We start from the raw sequence: 27,914 nt of genomic DNA, 5'->3' as shown, positions 1-27,914 counted from the left end.
AAGTGTTCGTTCACGTCATATCAGTTTATTGTGCATGATGATGTGACGGTACAGCTCATAAATTATACTTGAATCTTTGACGTCTGGAGGACCGACATCACTTCACTCTTTAACCTGCAAAAGAATCATTCAAATAATAATTCAAATAATAATAATAATAATAATAATAATAATAATAATAACTGTCGGCACATTTGTGTGTAATGTTGTATGCTGCTGTGTGTGGTTACACACCTGAGACACACGGATGGCTGTACTCTGTGTCGTCCTGGTCACCTGAGGGAGGAAAGGGCACAAACGTGTTCAACAGTCACATCTCAACACAGGCAGACTCTTAAATGACACAGACACGCACACGGACCCACGGTTTACTACTAATTAGGAAGTCTTCTGCTTCTTTGTTGTCATTTTGTGTCTCTTTGAAGTCATTTTGTGTCTCTTTGTGGTCATTTTGTGTCTCTTTGAAGTCATTTTGTGTCTCTTTGTGGTCATTTTGTGTCTCTTTGTGGTCATTTTGTGTCTCTTTGTGGTCATTTTGTGTCTCTTTGTGGTCATTTTGTGTCTCTTTGAAGTCATTTTGTGTCTCTTAGTGGTCATTTTGCGTCTCTTTGAAGTCATTTTGTGTCTCTTTGTGGTCATTTTGTGTCTCTCTGAAGTCATTTTGTGTCTCTTTGTGGTCATTTTGTGTCTCTTTGAAGTCATTTTGCGTCTGTTTTTGGTTGTTTTGTGTTTCTCTGTGGTAATTTTGTGTGTCTTTGTGGTTGTTTTGTGTTCTATTGTAGTGGTTGTGTAACTCTTTGTGGCCACTTGTCTCTTTGGAGTCATCTTGTGTTTTTTTGTGGTCATTTTGTGTCTCTTTGTCGTTGCTTTATGTCCCTTATGTGGTCATTTACACCTGTTTGCAGTCATTTTGTGTGTCTTTGTTGTCATTTTGTGTCTCTTTGTGGTTATTTTGTGTCCTATTGTAGTTGTTGTGTGCCTCTTTGTGGTCAATTGTCTCTTGAGAGTCATTTTGTGTCTTTTTGTGCTATTTTCTTGTCACTTTGAAGTAATTTTGTGTCTGTTTGGGGTAATTTTGCATCTCATTGTGGTTGTTTTGTGTCCAATTGTAGTTGTTGTGTTTCTCTCTGTGGTTACTTGTCTCTTTTTTGTCATTTTGTGTCTCTTTGTTGTCATTTTGTGTCTCTTTGTGGTCATTTTGTGTCTCTTTGTGTTCATTTTGTGTCTCTTTGTGGTCATTTTGTGTCTCTTTGTGGTCATTTTGTGTCTCTTTGAAGTCATTTTGTGTCTCTTTGTGGTCATTTTCTGTCTCTTTGTTGTCATGTTGCGTCTCATGGATGTATCTCTTGGCGTTGTCTCTCGGGCCTGTGTCAGGAGGCCTGTTCAGTGATCCATCCATGCTCCTGATGACGGCTCAGGCTGTTGTGCAGCTCTACTACAGTGTGTGTGGTCTGTGGTTTGTGTAAATGGCGTGCAGAGAGGACAGACTCACTTGGCTGGTAGTAGTCATAGATCTTGACGACGGCCGGCTTCAGGTTCTGCACGGGGAGCTCCTGGATGAGATCTAAGCTGTGGTTGACGTGAATGCCCTTTATTAACTGTCGGGAGAAAAGCAGACGAGAGCTTCAGTAACTAAATCTGTAACGACGTCATCTCTCGTTCCTTAGTGTGATGTCCTCTCACCTCCTGTATGTAGACCAGAACATGATCGTCCTTCAGTTCAACACGATCCACCAGCAGGGCCCGGCTGAGCTGTGAGGAGGAGACGACAACGACACACACGTGAAAAGCTGCTTCCTTTGCTCCTGGAGATGTAAAATGTCACTGCAATGACTCACCTTCTTCAAAGACTCTGGGTCTGGGACGAATCCAGAGAGCATCTTGATATCCAGGATCACCATGTTTGTATTGACCTCATTTCCAGCATATCTGTGATGCAGAGATGTTATTGTGTTAATAACGATATGATGAGACGGGATCATGTGAAACATCGATGGGAAACACATTTGTAGATATAAGGTCTGAGGGGACATGACAGATTTAGTGCAGCTTGGACAAGAGATGGCGCTGTAGCAGCCTTATCGAACCATAGGAACACCTGAATGTGTGTGTGTGTGTGTGTGTGTCTGTGTGTGCATCACATTGACTTCACACTTGATTGGTTCTCAGTAAGGCTGCAAACTACCCGCTCGTGCTTACAATACAATAAATAAAACAGCAGAAAAAGTTCCATAAATGACGACAAATGATGCAAAATGACTAAAAATAGATGCAAAACCATTACAAAAAAGATGCAAAATGACTAAAAATAGATGCAAAACCACCACAAAAAGATGCAAAATGACTAAAAATAGATGCAAAACCACCACAAAAAGATGCAAAATGACTAAAAATAGATGCAAAACCACCAGAAAAAGATGCAAAATGACTAAAAATAGATGCAAAACCACCAGAAAAAGATGCAAAATGACTAAAAATAGATGCAAAACCACCAGAAAAAGATGCAAAATGACTAAAAATAGATGCAAAACCACTACACAAAGATGCAAAATGATTAAAAATAGATGCAAAACCACCACAAAAAGATGCAAAAGGACTAAGAATAGATGCAAAACCACCACAAAAAAATGCAAAAGGACTAAAAATAGATGCAAAACCACCACAAAAAAATGCAAAATGACTAAAAATAGATGCAAAACCACCTCAAAAGATGCAAAATGACTAAAAATAGATGCAAAACCACCAGAAAAAGATGCAAAATGATTAAAAATAGATGCAAAACTAGCACAAAAAGATGCAAAATGACTAAAAATAGATGCAAAACCACCAGAAAAAGATGCAAAATGATTAAAAATAGATGCAAAACCACCACAAAAAGATGCAAAAGGACTAAAAATAGATGCAAAACCACCACAAAAAGATGCAAAATGACAAAAAAAAGATGCAAAAAGACTAAAAATAGATGCCAGACTAACACAAATGGTATCTGCTGCAACAACTCTTTGAAGTCCTTAAAACTTGATCCACTGGGCTGAGCTGCATCACCAGGTTCCCATCTTTCAGACGCTGTACGACACTTTGATGTGAGATGCTCTGGTGTCCTGCCATCTCTCCCTAAAGATCCCCGTCCCGTCTTAAATAAGACGTGTACGTGTCTCAGAGGGAGAAATGCGTTTGAGTTTAAACCAGCGAGGTGAGAACAGACACACCAACGGGGACACACTCACATGGACTTGAGCTTGAGCTTGAGCTTGGGTCTGCGGCTGTCGCAGTCGGCCTCTGCTTTGACCTCCACACTGAGCGCGGAGGGTGCGGCCGGAGTGGGGATGTTATAGTTCAGAGAAATCTGACAAAGAGGAAGAAGAGAAACGTTTAATGTTCCTACAAACGGAACTAGAATCTCAAATCCATTGAGTTAACGTTCAAGTGCACGTCACTGACCTGCGCGGCAGCACATGCGCTGCCCTTCACCTCCAGACCGTACTTTCCTGCGGTGGACTGCAGCAGCTGCTCCTGGTACAGCAGTTTGTTGTTCTGGTTCACGTCAAACGCCAGCTTACCGGCGGGAGACTGGACCGTCACCGTGCTGGAACCCTTCGGACTGAACACCAGAGTGGAGTAGAGAGCCAGAGCCTGAAGAGCCACCACGGTGTCCTGCAACACACACAAAGAAAGACACGACTTCATGTGCTGACACGCGTACAACGTATTCTGAGCCAGTGGGCCCCTGGGCACAGACCTGTGAGAGCCCCCCCCCCCCTCTGTCTACGTAGGAACAAGACACCTACATTGAAAGAGTCTACTTTACGTCGTTTTGGGTTTCTTTGTGCTCATTTTACGTCCATTTTTAGTTGTTTTGTATCACTTTGATTGTTTTTCATGTCATTTTAGCCATTTTGCATCTTATTGTGGTGGTTTTGCATCTATTTTTAGTCATTTTGCATCTTTTTCTGGTGGTTTTGCATCTTTTTTTAGTCATTTTGCATCTTTTTGTGGTGGTTTTGCATCTATTTTTAGCCATTTTGCTTATTTTTGTGGTGGTTTTGCTTCTATTTTTTGTCGTTTTACATCTTTTTGTGGTGGTTTTGCATCTATTTTTAGTCATTTTGCATCTTTTTGTGGTGGTTTTACATCTATTTTTAGACATTTTGCATCTTTTTGTGGTGGTTTTGCATCTATTTTTAGCCATTTTACATCTTTTTGTGGTGGTTTTACATCTATTTTTAGACATTTTGCATCTTTTTGTGGTGGTTTTGCATCTATTTTTAATTATTTTGCATCTATTTGTGGTGGTTTTGCATCTATTTTTATTCATTACATCTTTTTGTTGTGATTTGTGACATTTTCCATGTCTATATCGTTGTTTTGTTTCTCTCTGTGGTCATCTTACATCTATTTTTAATCATTTTGTGTCTTTGTCGTCATTTTTTTGTCTCTACCTGATCTTCTTGTGTGAATGGAGACGGTTTTCTTTGTGCTCATTTTGTTTCTCTGTCAGTTAATTGATTGTTGTGTTACGTGTCCCTGATTCCAACAGGGGGACGTAACAATCCTTCCTATTCTTCAGTATTAGTATCAGATGAGCGACAGATCTTCCAGGTAACGTTATTCATCATTATGCCCAAAGCAATTTCAGTCAAATGACAATATTTTCTACATTTGGACAAATAACCAAGTCCAGTTGCTTTTGACTGAAATTGCTTTGGGGATAATGATCTCATCTCTTCTCTTCTTCAGCCTCTTATCCGGGGTCAGGTCTCGGGGGCAGCAGCTTTAGCAGGGGACCCCAAACTTCCCTTTCCCGGGCCACATTAACCAGCTCTAACTGGGGGATCCTGAGGCGTTCCCAGGCCAGTGTGGAGATCTAATCTCTCCACCTGGTCCTGGGTCTTCCCCGAGGCCTCCTCCCAGCTGGACGTGCCTGGAACACCTCCCTAGGGAGGCGCCCAGGGTGAGAACACTCACAGGCTTATTGTTCATCATATTTGTCCCAGAGCAGAATACTTTACATTTGATCTAAAGTCCAGCTTCACGCTGTTTGGGCCGTACCTGAGTGGAGGAGAAGCCTCCGTAATGGTTCTGCTGGCCCGTCAGCCATCTAACGATGCGGGAGGCGTAGCCCAGATCTTCAGCAGTCGGAGAGGCACCGAGTTTGGCCAGCAGCACGTAGGAGCTGATCTCCACGGACAGAGAGGTTGATGATTCTGCGTTCGTCTGAGCCCAGTGGAGGAAACCACCTAAAAACATCCATCCGCAAATAGACAAACAGAGTAAGACACATGCGCGGTAATGAAGCCAGAAGGACGTCCTGCAGGAGGGGGACTCGCCTTGATGCAATGCAACAGTGTCGAGGTGCTTCAGGAGCTGAGCGCGGGTCTCCATGTCTCCCGCCAGCGTGAAGACGTACGCCAGCAGAGCTGTCGTGTACGTGTTGCTGAAGTCACTGACGGACTCTTTGAGGCAGGTCAAGCTCTCCTTCACCACAGGATCCTGGAACACATGAAACAAGTCTTTCACCGCTGTTTGCACTTCTTCAGCCTCGTCCGTGTGAAAGCGATCAGTTTGGGTAAAGTAGTTCACAATCAAAACAGCGAGACACTCAAGGACTCACATCTGCAGTCTTATTCATCTCCAAGAAGGCAGCAGTGATGTAGGCGCTGAGGGTCACTTCGTCAGACACACCGCCCTGTAGAGAGGAAGGAAGCAGCTGTTACTGGGGATCGAGTCTGACTCACCGTGGTTATACGAGTCGGGTCATGAAGCACATACGATGCATTTTGCATATTTAGCATTTACAAAAAAAACCTGTACAAGCCGCATGCAGACTTTACGCTTGCACTTATTCAAACTCTTCCATTTTCAATGTTAATTAAAAGGAATAAAATCTCCATATTCCATAAATCAAACTAGTATTAGATTAGATGAGTCACTTTCATGTACAGTAAAATATGTTTGGCATTGGCATCATGAGAAGACGCTTAAACGTCTCCTTTTGTCGTCTTAACTTAACTGTCACCTTTTGTCATCTAAACATAACCGTCGCCCTTTGTCGTCTAAACCTAACCGTCTCCCTTTGTCGCCTTCTGTCGTCTAAACTTAACCGTCGCCTTCTGACGTCTAAACTTAACCGTCGCCCTTTGTCGCCTTCTGTCGTCTAAACCTAACCGTCGCCCTTTGTCGCCTTCTGTCGTCTAAACTTAACCGTCGCCTTCTGACGTCTAAACTTAACCGTCGCCCTTTGTCGCCTTCTGTCGTCTAAACTCAACCGTCGCCTTTAGTCATCTTAACTTAACCGTCTCATTTTATCGTCTAAACTTAACCGTCAAGTTTTGTCGTCTAACCTTAACCGTCGCCTTCTGTCATCTATACTTAACCGTCACCCTTTGTCGCCTTCTGGCGTCTATATTTAACCGTCGCCTTTTGTCGTCTAACCTTAACCGTCACCTTTTGTTGTCTTAACTTAACCGTCACCTTTAGTCATCTAAACTTAACCGTCGCCTTTTGTCGTCTAACCTTAACCGTCACCTTTAGTCATCTAAACTTAACCGTCGCCTTTTGTCGTCTAAACTTAACCGTCGCCTTTTGTCGTCTAAACTTAACCGTCACCTTTAGTCGTCTTCTGTCGTCTATACTTAACCGTCGCCTTTTGTCGTCTAAACTTAACCGTCACCTTTAGTCGTCTTCTGTCGTCTAAACTTAACCGTCACCTTTAGTCGTCTTCTGTCGTCTATACTTAACCGTCGCCTTTTGTCATCTAAACTTAACCGTCACCCTTTGTCATCTAAACTTAACCGTCGCCTTTAGTCGTCTAAACATAACCATCACCTTTAGTCGTCTGAACTTAACCGTCACGTTTAGTCGTCTAAACTTAACCGTCACCCTTTGTCGCCTTCTGGCGTCTATACTTAACCGTCGCCTTTTGTCATCTAAACTTAACCGCCACCTTTTGTCGTCTAAACTTAACCGTCACCCTTTGTCGCCTTCTGTCGTCTATACTTAACCGCCGCCTTTTGTCATCTAAACTTAACCGTCACCCTTTGTCATCTAAACTTAACCGTCACCTTTTGTTGCCTAAACTTAACCGTCACCTCATGTCGTCTGAACTTAACCGTGACCTTTTGTTCCCAACCTCTGTAGAGACTTAAATTACCTTCATCCTGTTGTTGAAGAGGCTTCCGGAGCGCTCGAAACAGCCGTTTTCCCGCTGTTTGATCTTCAGCCATCCCAAAGACTCCTCGATCTTCGCGGGGTCGATGTAGACGAACGCCTGCGCTTTGGCGAACGACCTCATGACGAAAGCCGTCAGCCTGAGGACATTTAAACGCACATTAAGAGACAGAAGAAAACCGCAGCACGCTCCGCGGTGTCATGGCGTGACATTGGAAAATCGTGTACATGTGATCGTTCGCACCAAGTGTTTCCTGTTCCTGATCCGAACGTGCTGTAGGCGCCGTCGCTGTGTTTGTAGTTCAGCTGCCTCTGGTAGCCTGTAGATTTAAGATTTACTTTAATACTTTAAGATATTTAATGTCTGGCTTCTTCGCTTTAACATAAAACAAACACAGACTCACCACTGGACAGGAAGTTGCTGGCCTTGTCCCTGATGGCTGGAGTCAGCTGCTGCGTGTTTTCCAGGTACTGGAGGATGTAGATGTTGGGGGCCAGGAGCGCCATGTTCTGCTCGCCGCATCCGTACGGCATCTGCAGCAGACCGTCCAGGTTCTTCAGAGCCCGGCCCAGGATGTCACCTGCGCGAAAAACGCGGATCACGTAACTTGCCAGACATTTCATTTCTAGTGTGTGTTGTTATTTTTTCCAGTGGGAGCTCGACCAACACGTGGACGTCGCTGTAATGTTACGGTACTTTATGAGGAAGCAAAATGTCAAGAGTTGGTTCTGTCAGTTCCCTCATCTCTCCCCTTTGTGTTTGATTGTCCAGTTACAGGTAGGCGTGGTCCCCCCAGCTGCAGCCTGTTACACTGATCACCTGGGCCCAGTATTTCAAAATTTGTAATCTGGATCAGAATAATCCGGATAATGAAATCCTCCTTTTCTCAGTCATGGATCACGGTGATCCTGCTGACTTTATCTGAGTATTTCAAAACACAGGCAGGTCGGATCACTGTGATCTCTACCTGGCCGGATACGGATTTCCCAATCTCAAGTCTCCGCCTCCGGGATCTGAAACATGGTGGACTACTTCATGAAAGGAGTAGCAGAGAGCCGACTTTCACGTCAAAAGTGTAAGTTAACCGTCGTCTATTGTGTAGCGGTTTTAATACCATACGAACGGCAACCAACACATCATGCAAGCCAACTATTTGAATTGTCACCTTATTAAAAGCAGGCCGTGGCGATCTCTAATTGAGACGCGGCCGTGCTAACGGGAGCTAACGCGGCTCCATTGACTTGTGTGTTAAGCAGCTAGCGGGCTATCATTAGCGGCTATCATTAGCGGCTATCATTAGCGTCACGTCATTTGCAACACGGCAGATTTACAGTATAAGCAGGCTGCATTGTGTACAGACCTGCTCAGTGCTTAGAAAACACAACGCAACACAGTTTGAGTATTAACTACAAGGTTTGTTCAGAAGGTTCAGAATGCTACAGTAGCCTAATGCTGGTGATGATATCATGTTTTTGTGTAGGCTACATAAACACAATTTGGGATTGTGGATTAAGATACTCATACACCTTCTACCTTCAGAGTCCACTCACAGCCATGGACCACTCAGCTACAACAGGGTGAGTGCTGGAAATCCTTGAAAATGCTTTAATTGTATTGATACATTTAAGACTTTCAAGTAATTGGAGTTTGAATAAAGTGCTTGAAACTGCTTAAATTTGTAGTGGCATTACTTTCATGGTATTGGTCAGTGACACAATTAGAAACATTTCTTCATCCTAATTCCTCTCCAACATTGGTGAGAGCTTGTTTTTTTTTGCATTTCACTACACTGTTTTTAAACCTTGGTTTTAGCTTTGCATGTGACCAATAAACTTATCTATCTACCACATCAGGCACGGGGGCGAGAGCCAGAGCCAGCGCCAGCGCCAGAGCGACGGCGACGGAAGAGGCATGTCGGGGATGAGGAAGCCTATGAGAGGCTCCTCAAAATGGTGACCGAAAGGGCAGTCAAACAGACTGAACTGGCCAAACGGCAAATTAAGCTGACGCTGCTTCAGCAAAAAGAGACAGAATTAACAATCAAGCTGTTAGAGAAACAGCTTGACATTTGAAATAGCATGGTCCTTAGTGGTCACATTATTTTTTGTTGGAATAAAACTTTGTTTGGACCCTGCATTCCTTTGTCTTTCTCTGTTTTGGTACATGCAAGTTACAATGTTTGGTGAACTAGAATTTGAGAAATAATTGTAATTTTATTTACAGCAGTTTTACAGTGTGGTCAAAAATTTTACTATGCTTTACATTTTTTGATATTACTTAAATTACTTGTTAGAAGTACAACACTAACACTTAAGTGTAACAAACATCTTGAGTAACAATATCTAGGAGAAGTATGCGCTGAGAGTTTGTCAATCCAAGTCAAATCCACCTCTGAGGTGGGATTCAAATGATCCTGAAATTTTGGTATCAAGTTGATCCAGATATCTGACTTAACTTTTGAAATACCCAAATCAGCCTTTTATCTGGATTCAGGGGAGGATTGGATTACCAGAGCTGAAACCCTGATCTTCAGGGCCCAGTATTTCAAAATTTGTAATCTGGATCAGAATAATCCGGATAATGAAATCCTCCTTTTCTCAGTCATGGATCACGGTGATCCTGCTGACTTTATCTGAGTATTTCAAAACACAGGCAGGTCGGATCACTGTGATCTCTACCTGGCCGGATACGGATTTCCCAATCTCAAGTCTCCGCCTCCGGGATCTGAAACATGGTGGACTACTTCATGAAAGGAGTAGCAGAGAGCCGACTTTCACGTCAAAAGTGTAAGTTAACCGTCGTCTATTGTGTAGCGGTTTTAATACCATACGAACGGCAACCAACACATCATGCAAGCCAACTATTTGAATTGTCACCTTATTAAAAGCAGGCCGTGGCGATCTCTAATTGAGACGCGGCCGTGCTAACGGGAGCTAACGCGGCTCCATTGACTTGTGTGTTAAGCAGCTAGCGGGCTATCATTAGCGGCTATCATTAGCGGCTATCATTAGCGTCACGTCATTTGCAACACGGCAGATTTACAGTATAAGCAGGCTGCATTGTGTACAGACCTGCTCAGTGCTTAGAAAACACAACGCAACACAGTTTGAGTATTAACTACAAGGTTTGTTCAGAAGGTTCAGAATGCTACAGTAGCCTAATGCTGGTGATGATATCATGTTTTTGTGTAGGCTACATAAACACAATTTGGGATTGTGGATTAAGATACTCATACACCTTCTACCTTCAGAGTCCACTCACAGCCATGGACCACTCAGCTACAACAGGGTGAGTGCTGGAAATCCTTGAAAATGCTTTAATTGTATTGATACATTTAAGACTTTCAAGTAATTGGAGTTTGAATAAAGTGCTTGAAACTGCTTAAATTTGTAGTGGCATTACTTTCATGGTATTGGTCAGTGACACAATTAGAAACATTTCTTCATCCTAATTCCTCTCCAACATTGGTGAGAGCTTGTTTTTTTTTGCATTTCACTACACTGTTTTTAAACCTTGGTTTTAGCTTTGCATGTGACCAATAAACTTATCTATCTACCACATCAGGCACGGGGGCGAGAGCCAGAGCCAGCGCCAGCGCCAGAGCGACGGCGACGGAAGAGGCATGTCGGGGATGAGGAAGCCTATGAGAGGCTCCTCAAAATGGTGACCGAAAGGGCAGTCAAACAGACTGAACTGGCCAAACGGCAAATTAAGCTGACGCTGCTTCAGCAAAAAGAGACAGAATTAACAATCAAGCTGTTAGAGAAACAGCTTGACATTTGAAATAGCATGGTCCTCAGTGGTCACATTATTTTTTGTTGGAATAAAACTTTGTTTGGACCCTGCATTCCTTTGTCTTTCTCTGTTTTGGTACATGCAAGTTACAATGTTTGGTGAACTAGAATTTGAGAAATAATTGTAATTTTATTTACAGCAGTTTTACAGTGTGGTCAAAAATTTTACTATGCTTTACATTTTTGGATATTACTTAAATTACTTGTTAGAAGTACAACACTAACACTTAAGTGTAACAAACATCTTGAGTAACAATATCTAGGAGAAGTATGCGCTGAGAGTTTGTCAATCCAAGTCAAATCCACCTCTGAGGTGGGATTCAAATGATCCTGAAATTTTGGTATCAAGTTGATCCAGATATCTGACTTAACTTTTGAAATACCCAAATCAGCCTTTTATCTGGATTCAGGGGAGGATTGGATTACCAGAGCTGAAACCCTGATCTTCAGGATCAGGATTCTCCTGATCTGTGTTGAAATACCCAGTTTTCAGATCAGATCTAGATTTAATCCAATCCGACCAGGATAATCCTGTCAGATCACGTTTGAAATACTGGGCCCAGGATCAGGATTCTCCTGATCTTTGTTGAAATACCCAGTTTTCAGATCAGATCTAGATTTAATCCAATCCGACCAGGATAATCCTGTCAGATCACGTTTGAAATACTGGGCCCAGAGGAGTATAAGAACCCAGAGCTGACAGGCATGCAGCGCTGGACCGTTGTTATCCTTCACCTGGTAAACTCTTTGTCGGATTGGCTCCCGTTACTAGTTTGTTGGTTTTGCGCTCCTCGTTGATTGTTATACTAATCGTTGTTCTCTTTGTTTCTTTCTGTAGTTTACAGCGTTCCTGTTTTCCTCGTTCCTGTTCCCTGACCGTTCGTCGTTTCCTCGTTCCTGTTTCCTCGTTCCTGTTTCCTTGTTCCTGATCATCTGTCGTTTCCTCGTTCCTGTTCCCTGACCGTCCGTCGTTTTCTCGTTCCTGTTCCCTGACCGTCTCGTCTTCAGTGTCTCTGTTACCCCTGTATTGTTCCCGCTTCTGTCGTGTTTATTAAATATTTGTTTGTACTTTTTACCCCGTGTCCGTGTCTGCACTACGGGCCAGTCTCCCGGTGTTATCTCCCCGCACCGTTCATGACACAAATTTCCAAAATCACACACCAGTCTTATTTATGAGGCTTCACAGAGGGGAAGCCCGTGAACTCGGCACAATTTACTCCCTCAATTAACATGAGTGTGTTCGTTTACCCAGGACTGATATTGAAGCGCGGGCAGATCCCTCGATCATGTTCTCAGGTAGCTGTATCTCTATCTCCTCTGTCAGAGCCTCCCCTGTGAACGGACAGAAAGCAAAGGTCAGACTGAGAATAAGATGCTTCAAAACTGGTTCTGATAAAACCAATCTGATGTGCTAAACTCGCCGCAATTGCCATAATCCCAGTGAAACTAAGTGCATGCAGAGAATGTGTCTGTTAGATTTTACTACTCGCACACGCACTGACCTTTAGGACAGAGCAGCCAGTTGTAGGCCTTGGTCATCTCAGTTCCTTCAGCCTGAGAGAGAAAGAAACAATGTGAGCTCCACAGTTCCACCTCCAGGAGAAGCTTTTTCTCTGCGTTTGTATTTAAGGTACCGACCTTTACAACCAGTGATCGCGTGACCACGTCGATACGGCCTCTCTGTGGCACGCTCACGACCTCATTGTCACATGAAATGTCTGAAGTAATGGCCTCGGCCGTCACCGTCACGTTCACGACTCCTGCAAGAGATCAACAAACACAGTGTGCATGCTTGATAAAGGCATTTTTTAAAAACAGCATAAACACAAAAACACAGTTAAAAGCAGGAGCAAAGAAGAATAAACAAAAGTAAAAGAAAACGGATAAAGTTTAAAGGTATTAAAAAGAGCTCTGCTATAAGAAATGCTTTTAACCTGGGGTTTAAAGTGCTCACAGTTGGGGCTGATTTCAGATCTGCGGGTACTTTGTTCCAGTTGTGTGCAGCATCACAGCTAAATGCTGCTTCATCACGTCTAGTTTGAACTCTGTGCTCCACTATCTGACCTGAGTCGGTAGATCTCAGAGCCCTACTGGGTTTAGCTGGACTCTCACCTAAGGCTGAGGGGGCCATGGTCCAGCTGAGGGTCTTGCGCTCATTGCCGCACAAACAGGATGTGTACTTGTCACCGGAGAGGGGGGTGAGGGTGAAATCTGCTGAGGCGGCTGGAGTCACTTCGATCTGTTCAAGAGAAACGACAATATGTTTAAAAGCTGGGGACCTGTCAAAGGTGCATCTTGGGGACCCCACCACCACTGCCCCGGTTTAGGTAAAACAGTCATCACCATGATGCAGCTCTTCAGGTAGTTAAAGACGGTGGCCTTCAGTTCAAAGTGCTCCCCTCGGATGATGGAGTAGGGCAGGCTGAGCTCGAGGAAGAAGGGTTGGAAGACGGTGATCTCTTTACGGGGAGCCAAGCCAAAACCTTGAGGGGACAGACAGAAGGCCTCCGTCTCCCAGGTGGTGATGGTGTCTGGGACAGTGAGGGACACATCCTTCGTTCCAGATGCTCTGGATCAGCAGAAACACACAAACGCGGTCTGTCAACTTGGAAAACGTGAACTTGACGTGATTCAACAAAGAACAGCACTGTGGAGAGTCGATCAGGGATCAGGGGTCCTCAGAGTCGCTGCAGGGGGGGGGGGGGGGGGGGGGGGGGGGGGGGGGGCTGCCAGAATAAATTTTAAAACATGCCTAAAAATATACATTCATACGCATCCAACATTATATTTGTGAACAAGTATTGTATGCACCGTAAAAGGGTATCTGTATGTGTTAATGTAAGCCCAGTTAAACCATTGTTTTCCAGCTAAAGGGTCACAGACTGTAAATAAAGATGGACGACGCAGCGCCACTTCGTCCCAAAAGTGAAGCCAAAATAACCCGGATACGGGTGCAGTTTGGAAACAAGTCATCGCCAAGAGTGGGAAAATAAGAAGTGAAAAAATTATAGTGGAAAGTAAATAAATAAAAAACAGTGAAAAGTGGAAAAACTGAAAAAAGGGATGGTGAAGAATAAAACAAAACAGAAAGAAGTCTCCTCTCATCTCATCTCATCTTCAGCCTCTTATCCGGGGTCGGGTCTCGGGGGCAGCAGCTTTAGCAGGGACCCCAAACTTCCCTTTCCCGGGCCACATTAACCAGCTCTAACTGGGGGATCCTGAGGCGTTCCCATGCCAGTGTGGAGATCTAATCTCTCCACCTGGTCCTGGGTCTTCCCCGAGGCCTCCTCCCAGCTGGACGTGCCTGGAACACCTCCCTAGGGAGGCGCCCAGGGTTCATCCTTACCAGATGCCCGATAGTGAAAAATAGCGATAGTGAAGAATGGAAAGTGAAAAAAGATCCATCTATCTACCGGTGAACATGGTGCACACTGGCTCATTAAGACTATTTCCCATTCAAAATCATTAGAAAAGAAACATCTGTAGAATAATAAACATCACAAACATCCTACAATGACTTTGTGCCGTCAGTTTAAATAAAACTAAGTAAATACAGGAGTGTGGGTAAGTACATTGTTTTTAGTTGTATAACCATCAGAAACTCACCCAACTTCCACCAGGTCCCATATCCAGGTCTCAGGGAAGAAAGTGCGGACTGTCTCTATGGGTAAATCTTCTACATAACCACCACCTGCACCTCCTGCTCCAGGGCCTGCCATCCCCATCACTGGTGTATCCATTCTGGCTACACTAGGAACAGAGTTATATCTGAGGCTAACACCTGAAAAGAAAGCAGAGAATATCCCGTCAGGAGCAGAGGAGAGCAGTGACACAGTGACCTGTGTGAGCATGCGTCACTTAAAATAAATCACCATAGTCATTATAGTCACCATAGCCTTGGCCCTTGTGGTATTCTCTTCCTCTGTATCTGAGGCATGAAGGCACTCGGATGGCCAGGTTTGTCGCCATCTTCATCCCGACGTTCTAGATGATCCAGCGACAAACACGCATCACTGACAAGTCGACGAAATGTTCGACAACCACATAAATTCATATATTCTTCGCACATTCGTTTTTCCTGCAGTAAGTGTACCTGGAAAACCGTGTAAGCGTCCTCTCTGTCGCTGTCGTCGGGGTACGGAATGACGTATCTTTTCGCCCTCACGTTCAAGCATTGTACAGGATCTTGAACGCTGTATGGAATATAGGACGCTTTTCTGACGGGCAATAAGTCGAAAATCTGAAAAGAAGAAAAGAGGGAGGGTTCAAAGCTGTCGACGTGACAAATGTGTGTTGTTTTACGGAGATCTGAGAAGCGAGGAACTCTTAGGATTCAAGGTCTTTTATCTCTTTTATCCCATTGTTAGTTACACAGTTGGAAAAAATGTACAACTGGAACCGTAGAGGGAGGAAATTGTGCTACGTAAATGAGGCGTGCAGCTCTCTGTTGGTTGATTGCAGCAGTTACCTTGTCCGCGGTCAGAGTCCTCCCCGGCTCCTTGATGAGGACGCTCTGGTCGACGGCGCTCACGCCACACAGAGAATCGGGCTGGGACGTCACATGCAGGGTGGTCTCCTCTCCTGGGACGGCGGAGTCTGGATTAAACTCCAACGACACCTGACGCATACAGAAACAACACATCTCACCATCTGGACTTTAGTGCTGGATGAGAACAGGGGTGGGACAAAAGTATCAACACGACAACATACCGTATCACCTCCTCTTGCGACACATTATAGATACAACAATTGTTTGTTTAAACATTTGCAAATAGAAATATGTTGATAATCGTATTACTGGTAATTTATACTGAAAAACAAATACATAAATTGGTATCCGGCTGTTAAGACGTGGCGTAACACCCTTTCAAAATACGATTTCCGGGTCCTAGCCTCGTATTTCTCCCACGCCGCAGTGCCTTGTTCCCTTTGAACAGATCTGTGTTTTTAAAAAACAATGTTATTGTCATTTTACCGGAGACAACGCTTGGAACGCACGGACGAATTTTGTCCGGATCATGCATGAATCCCCCTGGAATGTAATTTCATTTTAACTTGAAATTGATTGTTACAAGTTTTCTAACAATGAAACCACTTTGCAATATGAGATTAAAGAAATGTCTTACATAGATAACAACATGTCGTGATTCTGGACAGTCTCTCGTTCTCCTCTTTAATCGTTGTTTTTGTCTCCCTCTGTCGGTGTTCTTCGGTTTGTGTTTTCTTTCTGGTGTTGAGTTTGTTTTCCTGGCAGGTGATCCTTGTTAGCATTGATCACCGGTACTGAGCCTCACTCAGTGCCGGATCATACCTTCTACCTACCCTGATGTCTCCCTGTGTACCTGTTCCTCTTGTGTCCATTTATCGTGTGAGTTTATATCTAGTTCTTCGTGTTTTTCCGTTGTGTTAGTGCACCTTTTTGTAAAATAAGTTTTATTAAATTTGTTAATACCGTCTCCTGAGTTCCGTGTCTGCATTTGGGTCTCCTCCGTGTATTCTCCGTCGCCAATCATGACACAACAGGCAGATTCCAGTAAAGGGCTACATATTGATTGTTATCGCTATAATACTTTTAAAAGTAAGCTAAAAACCTATCTCTTCACTTTAACCTTTAACTAACCCTGGTCATTTTCATTATTATTATTATGGCTTTGATTTATATAAAATCCCGGTTCCCTTCATTCACACAGACATACACGGCGGTGGTAAACTACGTTGTAGTCACAGCCGCCCTGGGGCAGACTGGCAGAAGTGTGGCAGCCAATCAGCGCCTACGGCCCCTCAGACCACCTCCTCAAACATACAGCAGTCTTGCCCAAGGACACAACGACCCTTCGGACATTGGCCGACTTGCTCTACCAACTGAGGCACAGTCGCCCCAATTTTCACCCAATTTTAACTGAATTTTTCTGTATTTCTGTATTTTATTGTTAGCTTGTTTTTCTTATTAAAGTTTATTATTATTATTATCATTATTACTTGGAACGCGACTAAAAGAGACTTTGATCAGTCGTACTCATACTGACCTTGTTACTGAAGCATTTCTCAGTGGAGAAGTCGGCACTGTGGGCGATGACCGCGTCACTGGGGAGGACGGCGTAAGCCACCACCTGGACGTCTGATGCCATGTTTGGAGACACCGTCATCTTAAAGGACACTTCGCCCTCGTTCACTGAAACAACACGAACAACGATGGTCACTCACACGCCTGCGTAGATGTAGAAATAGAACTATTTGTCCGGGTGTCGTTCTTCACCTGCTTTATCTTTCAAATGAACCTGTTGAGCTCCTTGCATGTGAATGGCTCCTCTGGATAAGACCTGCAGACAATGAAAGGAAATGACGCAAAGAATCAGTAACGGCATATTAAATTACATGCATTACATGATTTGGCTAGTTTATTCATTCATCTTCAACCGCTTGTCGGGGTCACGGGGGGGCTGGAGCCGATCTCAGCTAACATTAGGTGTGAGGCGGGGTCCACCCTGGACAGGACGCCAGTCTATCACAGGACACATAGAGACGAACAGAGACAGACAACCATTCACACCTACGGACAATTTAGAGTCATCAATGAACCGAACACCTGCACGTCTTTGGACTGTGGGAGGAAACCGGAGAACCCGGAGAAAACCCACGCAGACACGGGGACAACATGCAAACTCCACACAGAAGGGCCCCGGTCGGGGTGCAAACCTGGATCCTTCTCGCTGTGAGGCGACAGTGCTAACCACTACACCACTGTGTTGCCCTGATTTGGCTAGTTTTTTTCTATAATTTCAAACAAGTGAGAGAATAAAAAAGAGAATAGGTACAAAACCCCAAATCAGACACACAATATTCCTCCAAACTGACTATTTGAATATAGTCAATATGTTATTTGTCACTTTGGGCTGCATACTTTCTATTTCTATGGTTAATAGTTTATTATGCTTAGGTTTATTTTTATGCTAATGTCTGTTTCCATGTGAGCACCATCAAATCAAGTCATCAATCAATTCCTTGTAATGCGAATTCCTTGGCAATAAACCTGATTCTGATTCTGATGCTCGTTTGAAAGCTGCTTTATAAATGAAGCTGAGTCGAGTCACGGTTCACACGCCACTCACCAGATACATCAGATTCACAGAGCCCTGGGCCTCTCCAACGACTGTGTATTTGATGGAGATCTCTTCTTCTTTGTCACAGGGAAGTGGATTATCCCTCTTCTGCACCATCAGGGTGCTGACGGTTTTGATGTCGGGAGAAGCAGTTTGGGCCAGGGACACTGTGTGGTCTGCATCCTCATAGTATGGCGTTCTGTAACCAGCGTAGCCCAGATCGGGTTTGTTGCTAACCTAAATAGCAGGAGAGAAACACTACAAATGAGCTCATGGTGGTTAACGTAGAAGAAAGTGTCAGTTTTAAAAGATCCTGAGTGTAACATTTTACATGTTTTAATCATTTGTTATTGCCAATGGGAGAACGGGTTGTTACATGACTTAGGAATTGACTTTACTGACTTTCTCGGTTGTCCGAAACAGCCTCTGGACTGACTTCTATGTAAACCAGGGCTATTTAATTCATTTAGAATAGGGGTCGGTTGATGAAATGATCCAAAATGAGGGGCCAGAAAAATATAAGCATCACATTAACGGATACTGTAAAACACTACAGCGACATAGGAGTAAACATGTCTTTATTTTATCAATGTAAATAGCAGTCAGAGGCCTCAAAGTGCAACAGCATAACAGCTGATCAAAATAAGTAGTTATAGGCTCAAAGCAACAAGCTTGTCAAAAAACAATCCTTGTTAAATGAACAAACCTGTTAACCAGAGGTTTTCACTCAATTATTGGACTAAAGGACAAGTTTGAGGCTCTTGTCCTTTACTTGAGGATTTTTATTTTCATGCTACTTTATGCTTCTACTCCACTACAAATCAGTGGAAATATTCTACTTTTTACTCCACTAAATTTACCTGATTACTCTGCATTATACCAACATGACATTAATTAAGTTAAATCTGACTTGGTCGGTACTCGCTTGTGGCCACAGAGTGTACGAGCAACTGGATGAAAACTGCGGCTCACTAACGTCCACCGGTGAAGCTAATAACAAGAGTTTTCTGAACGTTACACAGAGAACCTTTAAAAGTAAACAAATGTTTTGGTATTGAAATAATATCGTTAACACTGCTACTTGCTACGGCGCTGGCACCTTGGTCAGTCGCTGCATACTGAGAAGCCATTTTAGGTTTCAGATGTTGGACTGTGTTAGCTTCATTAAAACGTTATGATGTCACTGAGAAATGCTTGATTACAGATAGTTTTACTACACTTACCTGGAAGTGGATGTCCCCTTTATGATCAGCTGTGCTAAAGGAGAAAGTGGCGAAACCGCTGCTGTCAGTCGTGAGATTCTGTATCCTGCGCGCTGACCACCTTTCCCCCTCAAACAGGTACACTGGCATGTCAGGAATGGCTGTATTATTGTAATAAACTGCTTTAACCTGTTGGAAACACAAAGTTTTATCACTGTACATTGCTTCAAATACGCCACGTATAAAATCCCTCTGAAGGAGTTAAGACGTACTTTTCCTTCCACGTTCGATCCTTCTTTATAAATCTTGGGTGTGTCTGGGAAAGACAGCTTTCCAACAACATATGAAATCACCATATTCTCCTGGACTGAGCGAGAAACACCTGTACGAAAAACCTCCAGTTACAACTATACACATGTTAAAATATAAATATAACATAAAATATTGTTAGTCTTACCTGTGCCTTCTTCTTCCACCTTCGCAGTGATTTGCAGTGAATCTCGCAGCACTTTTTGCGCAAGTTTTGTGAAAGTTGACATTGTAAAAGTAAAAGTGGCACAGCCTTTCTGGTCCGTCTAGAAAGCACAATAAATTAAGATAAAGTGCGATGAAAAACAATGAAAAGTGAAACCGCGTAACAACAGAGATGTGGACTTGAGACTTAAACTCCCATTTTGATGACTTGCAACTGGACTTGTAAGAAAAAAAAAAAATTTGAGACATGGACAGGCTAACATTAGCCTGATATAATCTATTCCCTCACAACTCTGTACTAGCTGAAATTAGCCTGATACAATCTACTCTCTCACAATTCTGTAGCTAGCTAACATTAGCCTGATACAATCTACTCTCTCACAATTCTGTAGCTAGCTAACATTAGCCTGATACAATCTACTCTCTCACAATTCTGTAGCTAGCTAACATTAGCATGATATAATCTACTCTCTCACAATTCTGTAGCTAGCTAACATTAGCCTGATACAATCTACTCTCTCACAATTCTGTAGCTAGCTAACATTAGCCTGATACAATCTACTCTCTCACAATTCTGTAGCTAGCTAACATTAGCATGATATAATCTACTCTCTCACAATTCTGTAGCTAGCTAACATTAGCATGATATAATCTATTCCCTCAAAACTCCGTAGCTAGCTAACATTAGCCTGATACAATCTATTCCCTCACAACTCCGTAGCTAGCTAACATTAGCCTGATACAATCTTTTCCCTCACAACTCCGTAGCTAGCTAACATTAGCCAGATACAATCTATTCCCTCACAACTCTGTAGCTAGCTAACATTAGCCAGATATAATCTATTCCCTCACAACTCTGTAGCTAGCTAACATTAGCCAGATATAATCTATTCCCTCACAACTCTGTAGCTAGCTAACATTAGCCTGATACAATCTATTCCCTCACAACTCTGAACTAGCTAACATTAGCCAGATATAATCTATTCCCTCACAACTCTGTAGCTAGCTAACATTAGCCTGATACAATCTATTCCCTCACAACTCTGTAGCTAGCTAACATTAGCCTGATACAATCTATTCCCTCACAACACTGAAATCACTGACAACGGTGAATGATCAGAAGTGTTTTGTATTTTAATGACATTGGCTTATCTTCCTTACAGGGACAATTCAACCTTTTAGTCGAGCATGTTCCTGGGAAATTATCTGACCCTTCAGTAGGACCTCTGAAACTACAATATGTCTAAAAATACTTTTTTGTCTCTAACTTCCTAATGGAGGCAAACTGTATATACAGTTTGTTTAAAAGACATAGCGTCACCTATTGGATTTCTTTAGCTTAACACTCCTCAACCGAACGGTAGAGACGACTCTACCAGGTTTAGAGAAATTCAACACATTTTTCAGTAAGATATACGTACTCAAAATGTGCTCTACCAAACGGTTGAACAGAACATTAAAGGGGCTCACCCAAGACGGATACAGTTAAATGTGCACGGTGCGTTATACATCAAAGCAACCGTACCTCCTTTGTCTCCTTGTAGCATGGAGGAACTATATCAGGTTCTCCCTCTGGGTGTTCTGGGGTGTACCGGAGGCTTATACCAACGTAGCGACTAAGAGGTCGGCACGCTTTGAATTCAATACTTCCTGGCACAGGCTGTCCGTATGTATATCTAATCAGAGAGACATAGAAAGAAAACAGTGTTGTTGAAAATGAGCCATTCACTCGTAAAGCTGGAGCTTTTGTAGATTATTTAAGAATGTAATGAGCGCTTAAACTTACATGGCGCATACTTCCGCTGTCATTTCTTCCTGATTAATACTTACTTCTTCTGATGCATTTATTTTGACGTCAAATTTAGGCAAAACTGAGGGACAAAATATGGTAATTAGCATTCTTGCTTCATTACATTACAAATGTAAATGGAAGTGGTAAAAGAAATTAGAACGTACCATATTTTTCCACCTTGAAGGTGTGAGATATTCTATTTTCTCCAATCGACACAGTCACTTGGTAGGTTCCTTCACGGGCCTCCGAGTTCAAGGAGTAAGAAAGCTGCAATATCTTACTGTTGGATGTTTCGTTCAGCCACTGTCCGATCCGGTTGTCGTTAGAGTCCTGTTAAATGAAGAAAAAGGGAAGAACACATGTGAGTACAGGGGGAGCATGTTTCTTTTTCTCTCCCAACAAGATGGCAGATATAAATAAAGTCTTTCACAACATTTAATTTCAAAATACGCTCAAACAGGCTAACATTAGTGCCCAGTCACAGATATATTGGTATACTGTCCTTCACAGACATACAAAGAGAAGAAATTTGCCTTATATCCTTTTAAAAACCAGTCGAACATAATTTAACAAAGAAATATTAGCTTAATGTTTATATTAAATATATATTTTTTTTGGTATTCTAGGGGTAAAACATGCAACAAAGGTCGGAATCGGGGGAAGCAACATTTTGTGACCCTAATCCAATCCGTAGTTTATAAATGTAGAAGTCACAGCAATTCACGGTGCATTTCTGTAGGTTTCACCAAATGTTTCTTTTGGGTCTCGAGCTAAAAAAGTTTGGAGAATCCGACAGCTTAAAGGGCACATCATGTTTTAGTTGATTCACGTGCAGAATTCCTAAAAGACAAATAAGTAAACTGAACCATCTTGCTTCAACCTTTTGGCATTTACTCAAACTCTAAAATGTAACTTTCGGTCAAATACCCCCAGTTTACGTTGTGTTAAAGTGTTTGTGTTAATCTTACCTCAATTTCGATGATATTGTACTGCAAGAAAAGAAAGAAAGAGATGTGTTATAGGACGAGCTAGTTTGCGTTGTTCTCATCGCACGGTGTCAATAAACGGCTCGTTTAGTCAGACTTCAGCTCTCGTGTTCATGATTTGAAAATATGAAACGTGTGTGACATAAAAATAAGCATTGTCCTCAGAGCAGGTCATACACAGTCCTATTTAATCTTTAGTAAAGTTCAAAAGAGGTTATGTGTTGAGAAACTCGTGCGTGAGGGGGCGGTGGATTTAACTCTGGGTCAGCAAAACTGTTGGAAGACCTTCAGCGCGGCACGGACAGGTTTACTTTAAAGAGCCTGTGGTACTATTGACCCGGAGCTGGTGATCTGCTGTTTCACTGTTTTTATCACACAGCATCACTGATGTTCTGCTTCATTATCAACATTTTAAAGAAGTTGAAAACACTCACCAGCTGTTCTGCGGGTCTAAACTTGGTGTCCAGTGTGATGACTCTGAAATGCACTGAGAGAAATGCAAAAAAGGTTAAACATCCTTTCAGACTTGTGAATATGATCATTACTATCCCATCCACAAGTTAGAAAAGCTAAGGATAATTCATTCATTCAGCTAGCTAACATTAGCCTGACACAATCTATTCCCTCACAATTCTGTAGCTAGCTAACATTAGCCAGACACAATCTGTTCCCTTACAATTCTGTAGCTAGCTAACATTAGCCTGACACAATCTATTCCCTCACAATTCTGTAGCTAGCTAAAATTAGCCTGACACAATCTGTTCCCTCACAATTCTGTATCTAGCTAAAATTAGCCAGACACAATCTGTTCCCTCACAATTCTGTAGCTAGCTAACATTAGCCAGACACAATCTGTTCCCTCACAACTCCGTAGCTAGCTAACATTAGCCAGACACAATCTGTTCCCTCACAACTCTGAAGCTAGCTAACATTAGCCAGACACAATCTGTTCCCTCACAACTCCGAAGCTAGCTAACATTAGCCTGATACAATCTATTCCCCTCCCTTGTCCCTATCGGGGTCGCAGGGGGGCTGGAGCCGATCCCAGCTGACATCGGGCATGAGGGTCCACCCTGGACAGGACGCCAGTCTATCACAGGGCACATAGAGACAAACAGAGACACACAACCATTCACACCTACGGGTGATTTAGAGTCATCAATGAACCGAACACCTGCACGTGGTAAAATGTACAAAATATAGGATGATGAACATCCGTCTACATTTGGTTCCACTTTGTGTTCAACGTCACAGATCATCGGCTCAAGCTTACCTGTTTGTCCTGGGAGGTAGATGGGTTTATCGGTTTGGACGAATGTCATTGGTTCATAGGCTTTGATCATGACTTTTCTCACTTCTTTGGAGTAAAACGTTGCTCCTCGGACCTCCACCTCCAGCGTCTGCACCTCCTCGTTCTCCACTAAAGGAGCCTGTGACAGAAAGACGTTTTTTAACATTTCTTCTTACTGAAACAATAATGCGTAAAGATCTGATATGTTTTCACAAAATCTCACAAATAACATAAGATAGAGCTTTATATTTATATTTTCCTGTACCGGACCACTCCAAAATTACAACAATAGAGCGTCAAACAAACACACACACACACACAAAAACATTTGACAGTTTACACCAGTGACGCATTATTTGAATTTTATTTAATTGTTTATTAAAAACAAGTAGTCTGATTGAGATCTCTATTTCAAGAGAGACCTGTGTATAAAAGAAACAAATACAATTTAAACATATCAAATCAAATCAACCTTTATTGATACGGCGCTTTTCATACAGAAAGTATCGCAAAGTGCCAAGTTACGGAGATGTAAAGAAAAAGAGAAACATCAACTAAAATCAGGAGAAGAAAGTTAAGAGAACCCAACCCTCCCACCCCCACAATCATGCACAGAGACATACACAAATGTATATACATTCATACACACATTCACACAAACTCAAACAGCCACGCTGACACACAGACACACTCACACCTACACAAACACTAGCTGTCACTACAGAGACATGGCCGGGCAGCGAGACCTGAGGTACAGAGGAGGCTAGAGGAAGCTACCTTTGGGGGGCCGACCACACCGGGAGAGATCCCAGTCCAAGGTCACAGAGACCACCACCACAGAGACCACCCCAACCCGGGCAAACAGGAGCCTCCGCACCAAGGTGCAGAGCCCTCTAGTCACCCGGGCCGGAACTGTCCACGGGACAGCACCCCCCCACGGCCAAGATCACAGACAACTGCCAAACTAGCAGGCTCCCTGAGGAAACACTGGAGACTAAAAACTGTTGCCTAAAACAGTAAAGGGTTCAAATATGGAGGCTAAATATATATATTCATATATACAATTCAGAAAAGCATTTGTAAGTGTCACTGCAAATACTTGTTCAAGCGAAATAAGTGCACTTTAGCATTTGAAACGACCTTTCCAAGAGGTGAAGCTAAAGTTGAAATGTCCTGTGACCTGATGTTGTATTCAAGGTCATTCTGCAGTGTTTGGAGTAAAGCGTATTGCGTGTGAGGTACTGTTTGTGTTCCCATCAAGGCGATTCCTGAGTTGCTTTTCTTCATATCTTTATAAATGCATCCATGTGATAAATGCCGTTAGCAACTCGCTCCGCTCTGTTGACAGATTTTGAAGACCTATTCTTATCTGTCCCCGATGTCTTGGGATTTGCTGAAACCACAGAAACGTTTTGGTTTCTGTGCGACGCACTCCGGGCTTTCAACTGATAGCAAGACGTCAGGTGACGTAGTACAACGAGCCTCGAACTTCGCTTAGGGAGGAGGTGGGTCGTGGGTGGATGGTTGGGTCAAACACACACAGGACTTTCACCTGGAGAAAAAAAAAAGCACTCCGTGTCCCGTCCCATGTGAGAGTGCAAGTTAATTACATAACGGTCCAAACCACGATCTTTTTATGAACCTAACCGAGTAGCTTTACTGCCTGAACCTAAGAAGCATTTACGCTTGAATTCACAACGTTAACCAACGTGGTCAAAACTGTGAGCGTCAAAAAGAGTCAGTATGTGACGAGTACAGAGACGTATCTGCGGTTTACAGAATCACACACCGGCAGCACCTTTTCTTTTCTCTCTCTCTTTAAAAGGTTTCAAAAGCAGACTGAAAGAGTCGGAGGAAGGTAAATCATGTTGTCGATGCTGTGACTGAGCTTTTATATGTGATCTAGTTGCCCTGTGATAGACTGGCGTCCTGTCCAGGGTGGACCCCGCCTCACGCCCGACGTCAGCTGGGATCGGCTCCAGCCCCCCCCCCGCGACCCCGACAGGGACAAGAGGCTGAAGATGAGCAAGTGAGTGAGTGAAGTGATCTAGTGAGGTGAATTACGACTCTTTGATGGGAGCCGGATCTCACGGCTCCGCTCCTTTGCCAAGAGCCGTTCAAAAGAGCGGCTCATCGGGGCGGCCGGTGGCACAGCAGTCGCGAGGCTGAAAGAGGCTGAAGGTCCTCAAAGCAGCAGCCGCGGGTTCTACTCTGACCTGCGGCCCTTCGCTGCATGTCTCCCCCTCTCTGTCTCTCACCCCATTTCCTGTCTGTCTGATATTATAGAGGCTTGCAAAACTGCCAAAACAAATGTAAAATTTAAAAAAAGAGCTGCCCATTGTTCTTCTTTTAAGGGCCGGGGGGGTGTGTTACTATTTATCTACGAATATCGATCAGGAATCCAAACATGCGCCTCCCTGAAAAGTTCACCTCAGTTCCCTTTGTCGATGCCAAAGAGAAGAAGAACCGTTTCGTAATATGATCTAAAAGATACGACGACCCGAGACTTATTTCTTGGGTATAAATGAGCATAAATGAATGAGTTGTGGAGAGCTGACCTTAAACTGAAGGCAGGTGTGCATGTCTTTACTGGAAATCTGCTGGGCGAGGGTGGTCTCCGCGTCTTTGGACTTCAGAGTGACGGTGATGGTCAGAGTCTCGTTGGGCTGCAGGAGACTCACACAGAACTTGGTCTCAGCTCCGGCCTCGAGAACTGCAGGGATGGCCACCATGTACTGCCTGCAGCCACACACACACACACGCACACAGAAGATATCTCACTCACTGTGACATGGAAGAAACTCCTTCAGTGGATTCAACAGTGCTGGTAAACTTACGGTCCTGCCGCTGCGTGCGCCCCGCACATCCAGCTCAAGAAGACACACAGTGTCCATGTCCACATCTGAATCCCAGGACGACCCATGACTGACTGAGATGAGCCTGAGTCAGCATCATCTGTTAAATAGCCTCTGACAGAGAAACCCACCCCCTCTTTACACACACACACACACACATGCACAAACACCCACACACACACGCGCACACACACACACCCACACACACACACACACACACACACTGATTCACTCATGTAACCCTTCTACCTGATTTTTCCAGGTATCCCCTCAATCATTTATAGACTGTATGTTCATATACAGTACCTGCAATCCTGATTCAAAGTTCAGAAAGTTATGGAGTCATAGGGATGCCATAAAAACAAATAACAAATAACAAAAAATATTTATATATATATATATATATATATATATATATATATATATATATATATATATATATATATAGAGAGAGAGAGAGAGAGAGAGAGAGAGATGAATTACCAAATACCACAGAATAATTGCAAGCCTTTACATGTAGTTTCATATATATATATATTTTCTATAAGGAAAAAGGATCAAAATAAAAAAATTACATATAAAGATAAAAACTAAATAATTTATGTGCAATATATATATAAATATATGTATATGTATACATATCTAAAATAAATAGACAGAAATTAACAAATGAAAGAGAAAATTGCATATAATTCTTTCATATTTTGTTATTTATCTCTACATTTTCTTTATATATATATATATATATCAGGTTGAACAATTTTGTTAAGCAAACTGAGAATAAACGTTCACATAATATCTTTGCATGTGTAACTATTGCATTTATTGTGGAAAAAGCACTAAAGCACTGGAGCAACATCACATGACAGTAGTCGAGTTGCAGCAGAGCGAGAGCATTTAAAAACATTTTTCGTGAATCGATTGGACGCATCGATGTTACAGTAAGTGGAGTTCTGCAACATCGCCCTTTACCCCGGCGTGGGGTGTTTGATTTTGACATGCAAACAGCCCCCGCGCTGATTACTCGGGCCAAAGTAGGCCGTTTCTCCAATAAGTCAACATTTGTGAACTGATAAAGTCAAACACTGATCATGAGTTACGACACAAATGTGCTGACTGCTGTAAACGGGGTCAACAATAAAACTGAACTATTTGTGTCTTAGAAGTCTTTATAATATAAAATATCGTTTGCTGCCACTTCTTATGTTACTTTCGTGCAATGATGCACCTTTAAATGCTTCTTTGTGCTTTT

At 42.9% G+C, this 27,914-nt stretch overlaps 1 protein-coding gene across 1 annotated transcript; it reads right to left on the bottom strand.

Annotated features, from left to right (window-relative positions):
* Window positions 1-213: 213 nt before the first annotated feature.
* On the bottom strand, window positions 214-26,730 carry LOC310947366 (alpha-2-macroglobulin-like; the record flags this gene model as incomplete). Its single annotated transcript, XM_083914156.1, has 34 exons — window positions 214-276; window positions 1,493-1,598; window positions 1,684-1,752; window positions 1,839-1,929; window positions 3,228-3,346; window positions 3,442-3,654; window positions 5,050-5,490; window positions 5,612-5,686; window positions 7,151-7,307; window positions 7,412-7,487; window positions 7,572-7,748; window positions 12,211-12,294; window positions 12,465-12,516; window positions 12,601-12,722; window positions 13,075-13,201; window positions 13,306-13,531; window positions 14,569-14,743; window positions 14,835-14,946; window positions 15,056-15,202; window positions 15,431-15,580; window positions 16,989-17,134; window positions 17,219-17,282; window positions 18,072-18,299; window positions 19,286-19,453; window positions 19,537-19,646; window positions 19,722-19,839; window positions 21,264-21,414; window positions 21,525-21,609; window positions 21,695-21,860; window positions 22,499-22,519; window positions 22,951-23,003; window positions 23,790-23,946; window positions 26,366-26,546; window positions 26,645-26,730. The coding sequence occupies 34 exons, from the start codon at window positions 26,728-26,730 to the stop codon at window positions 227-229; spliced, it is 4,503 nt and encodes a 1,500-aa protein (XP_083770282.1). The 3' UTR covers window positions 214-226.
* Window positions 26,731-27,914: the final 1,184 nt, after the last annotated feature.

Source organism: Echiichthys vipera (assembly GCF_963691815.1).
Source record: "Echiichthys vipera genome assembly, chromosome: 5".
NCBI classification, from domain to species: Eukaryota; Metazoa; Chordata; class Actinopteri; order Perciformes; family Trachinidae; genus Echiichthys; species Echiichthys vipera.
The sequence above is the reverse complement of the archived record's forward strand: the minus strand, read 5'-3'. Positions and strand labels throughout refer to the sequence as shown.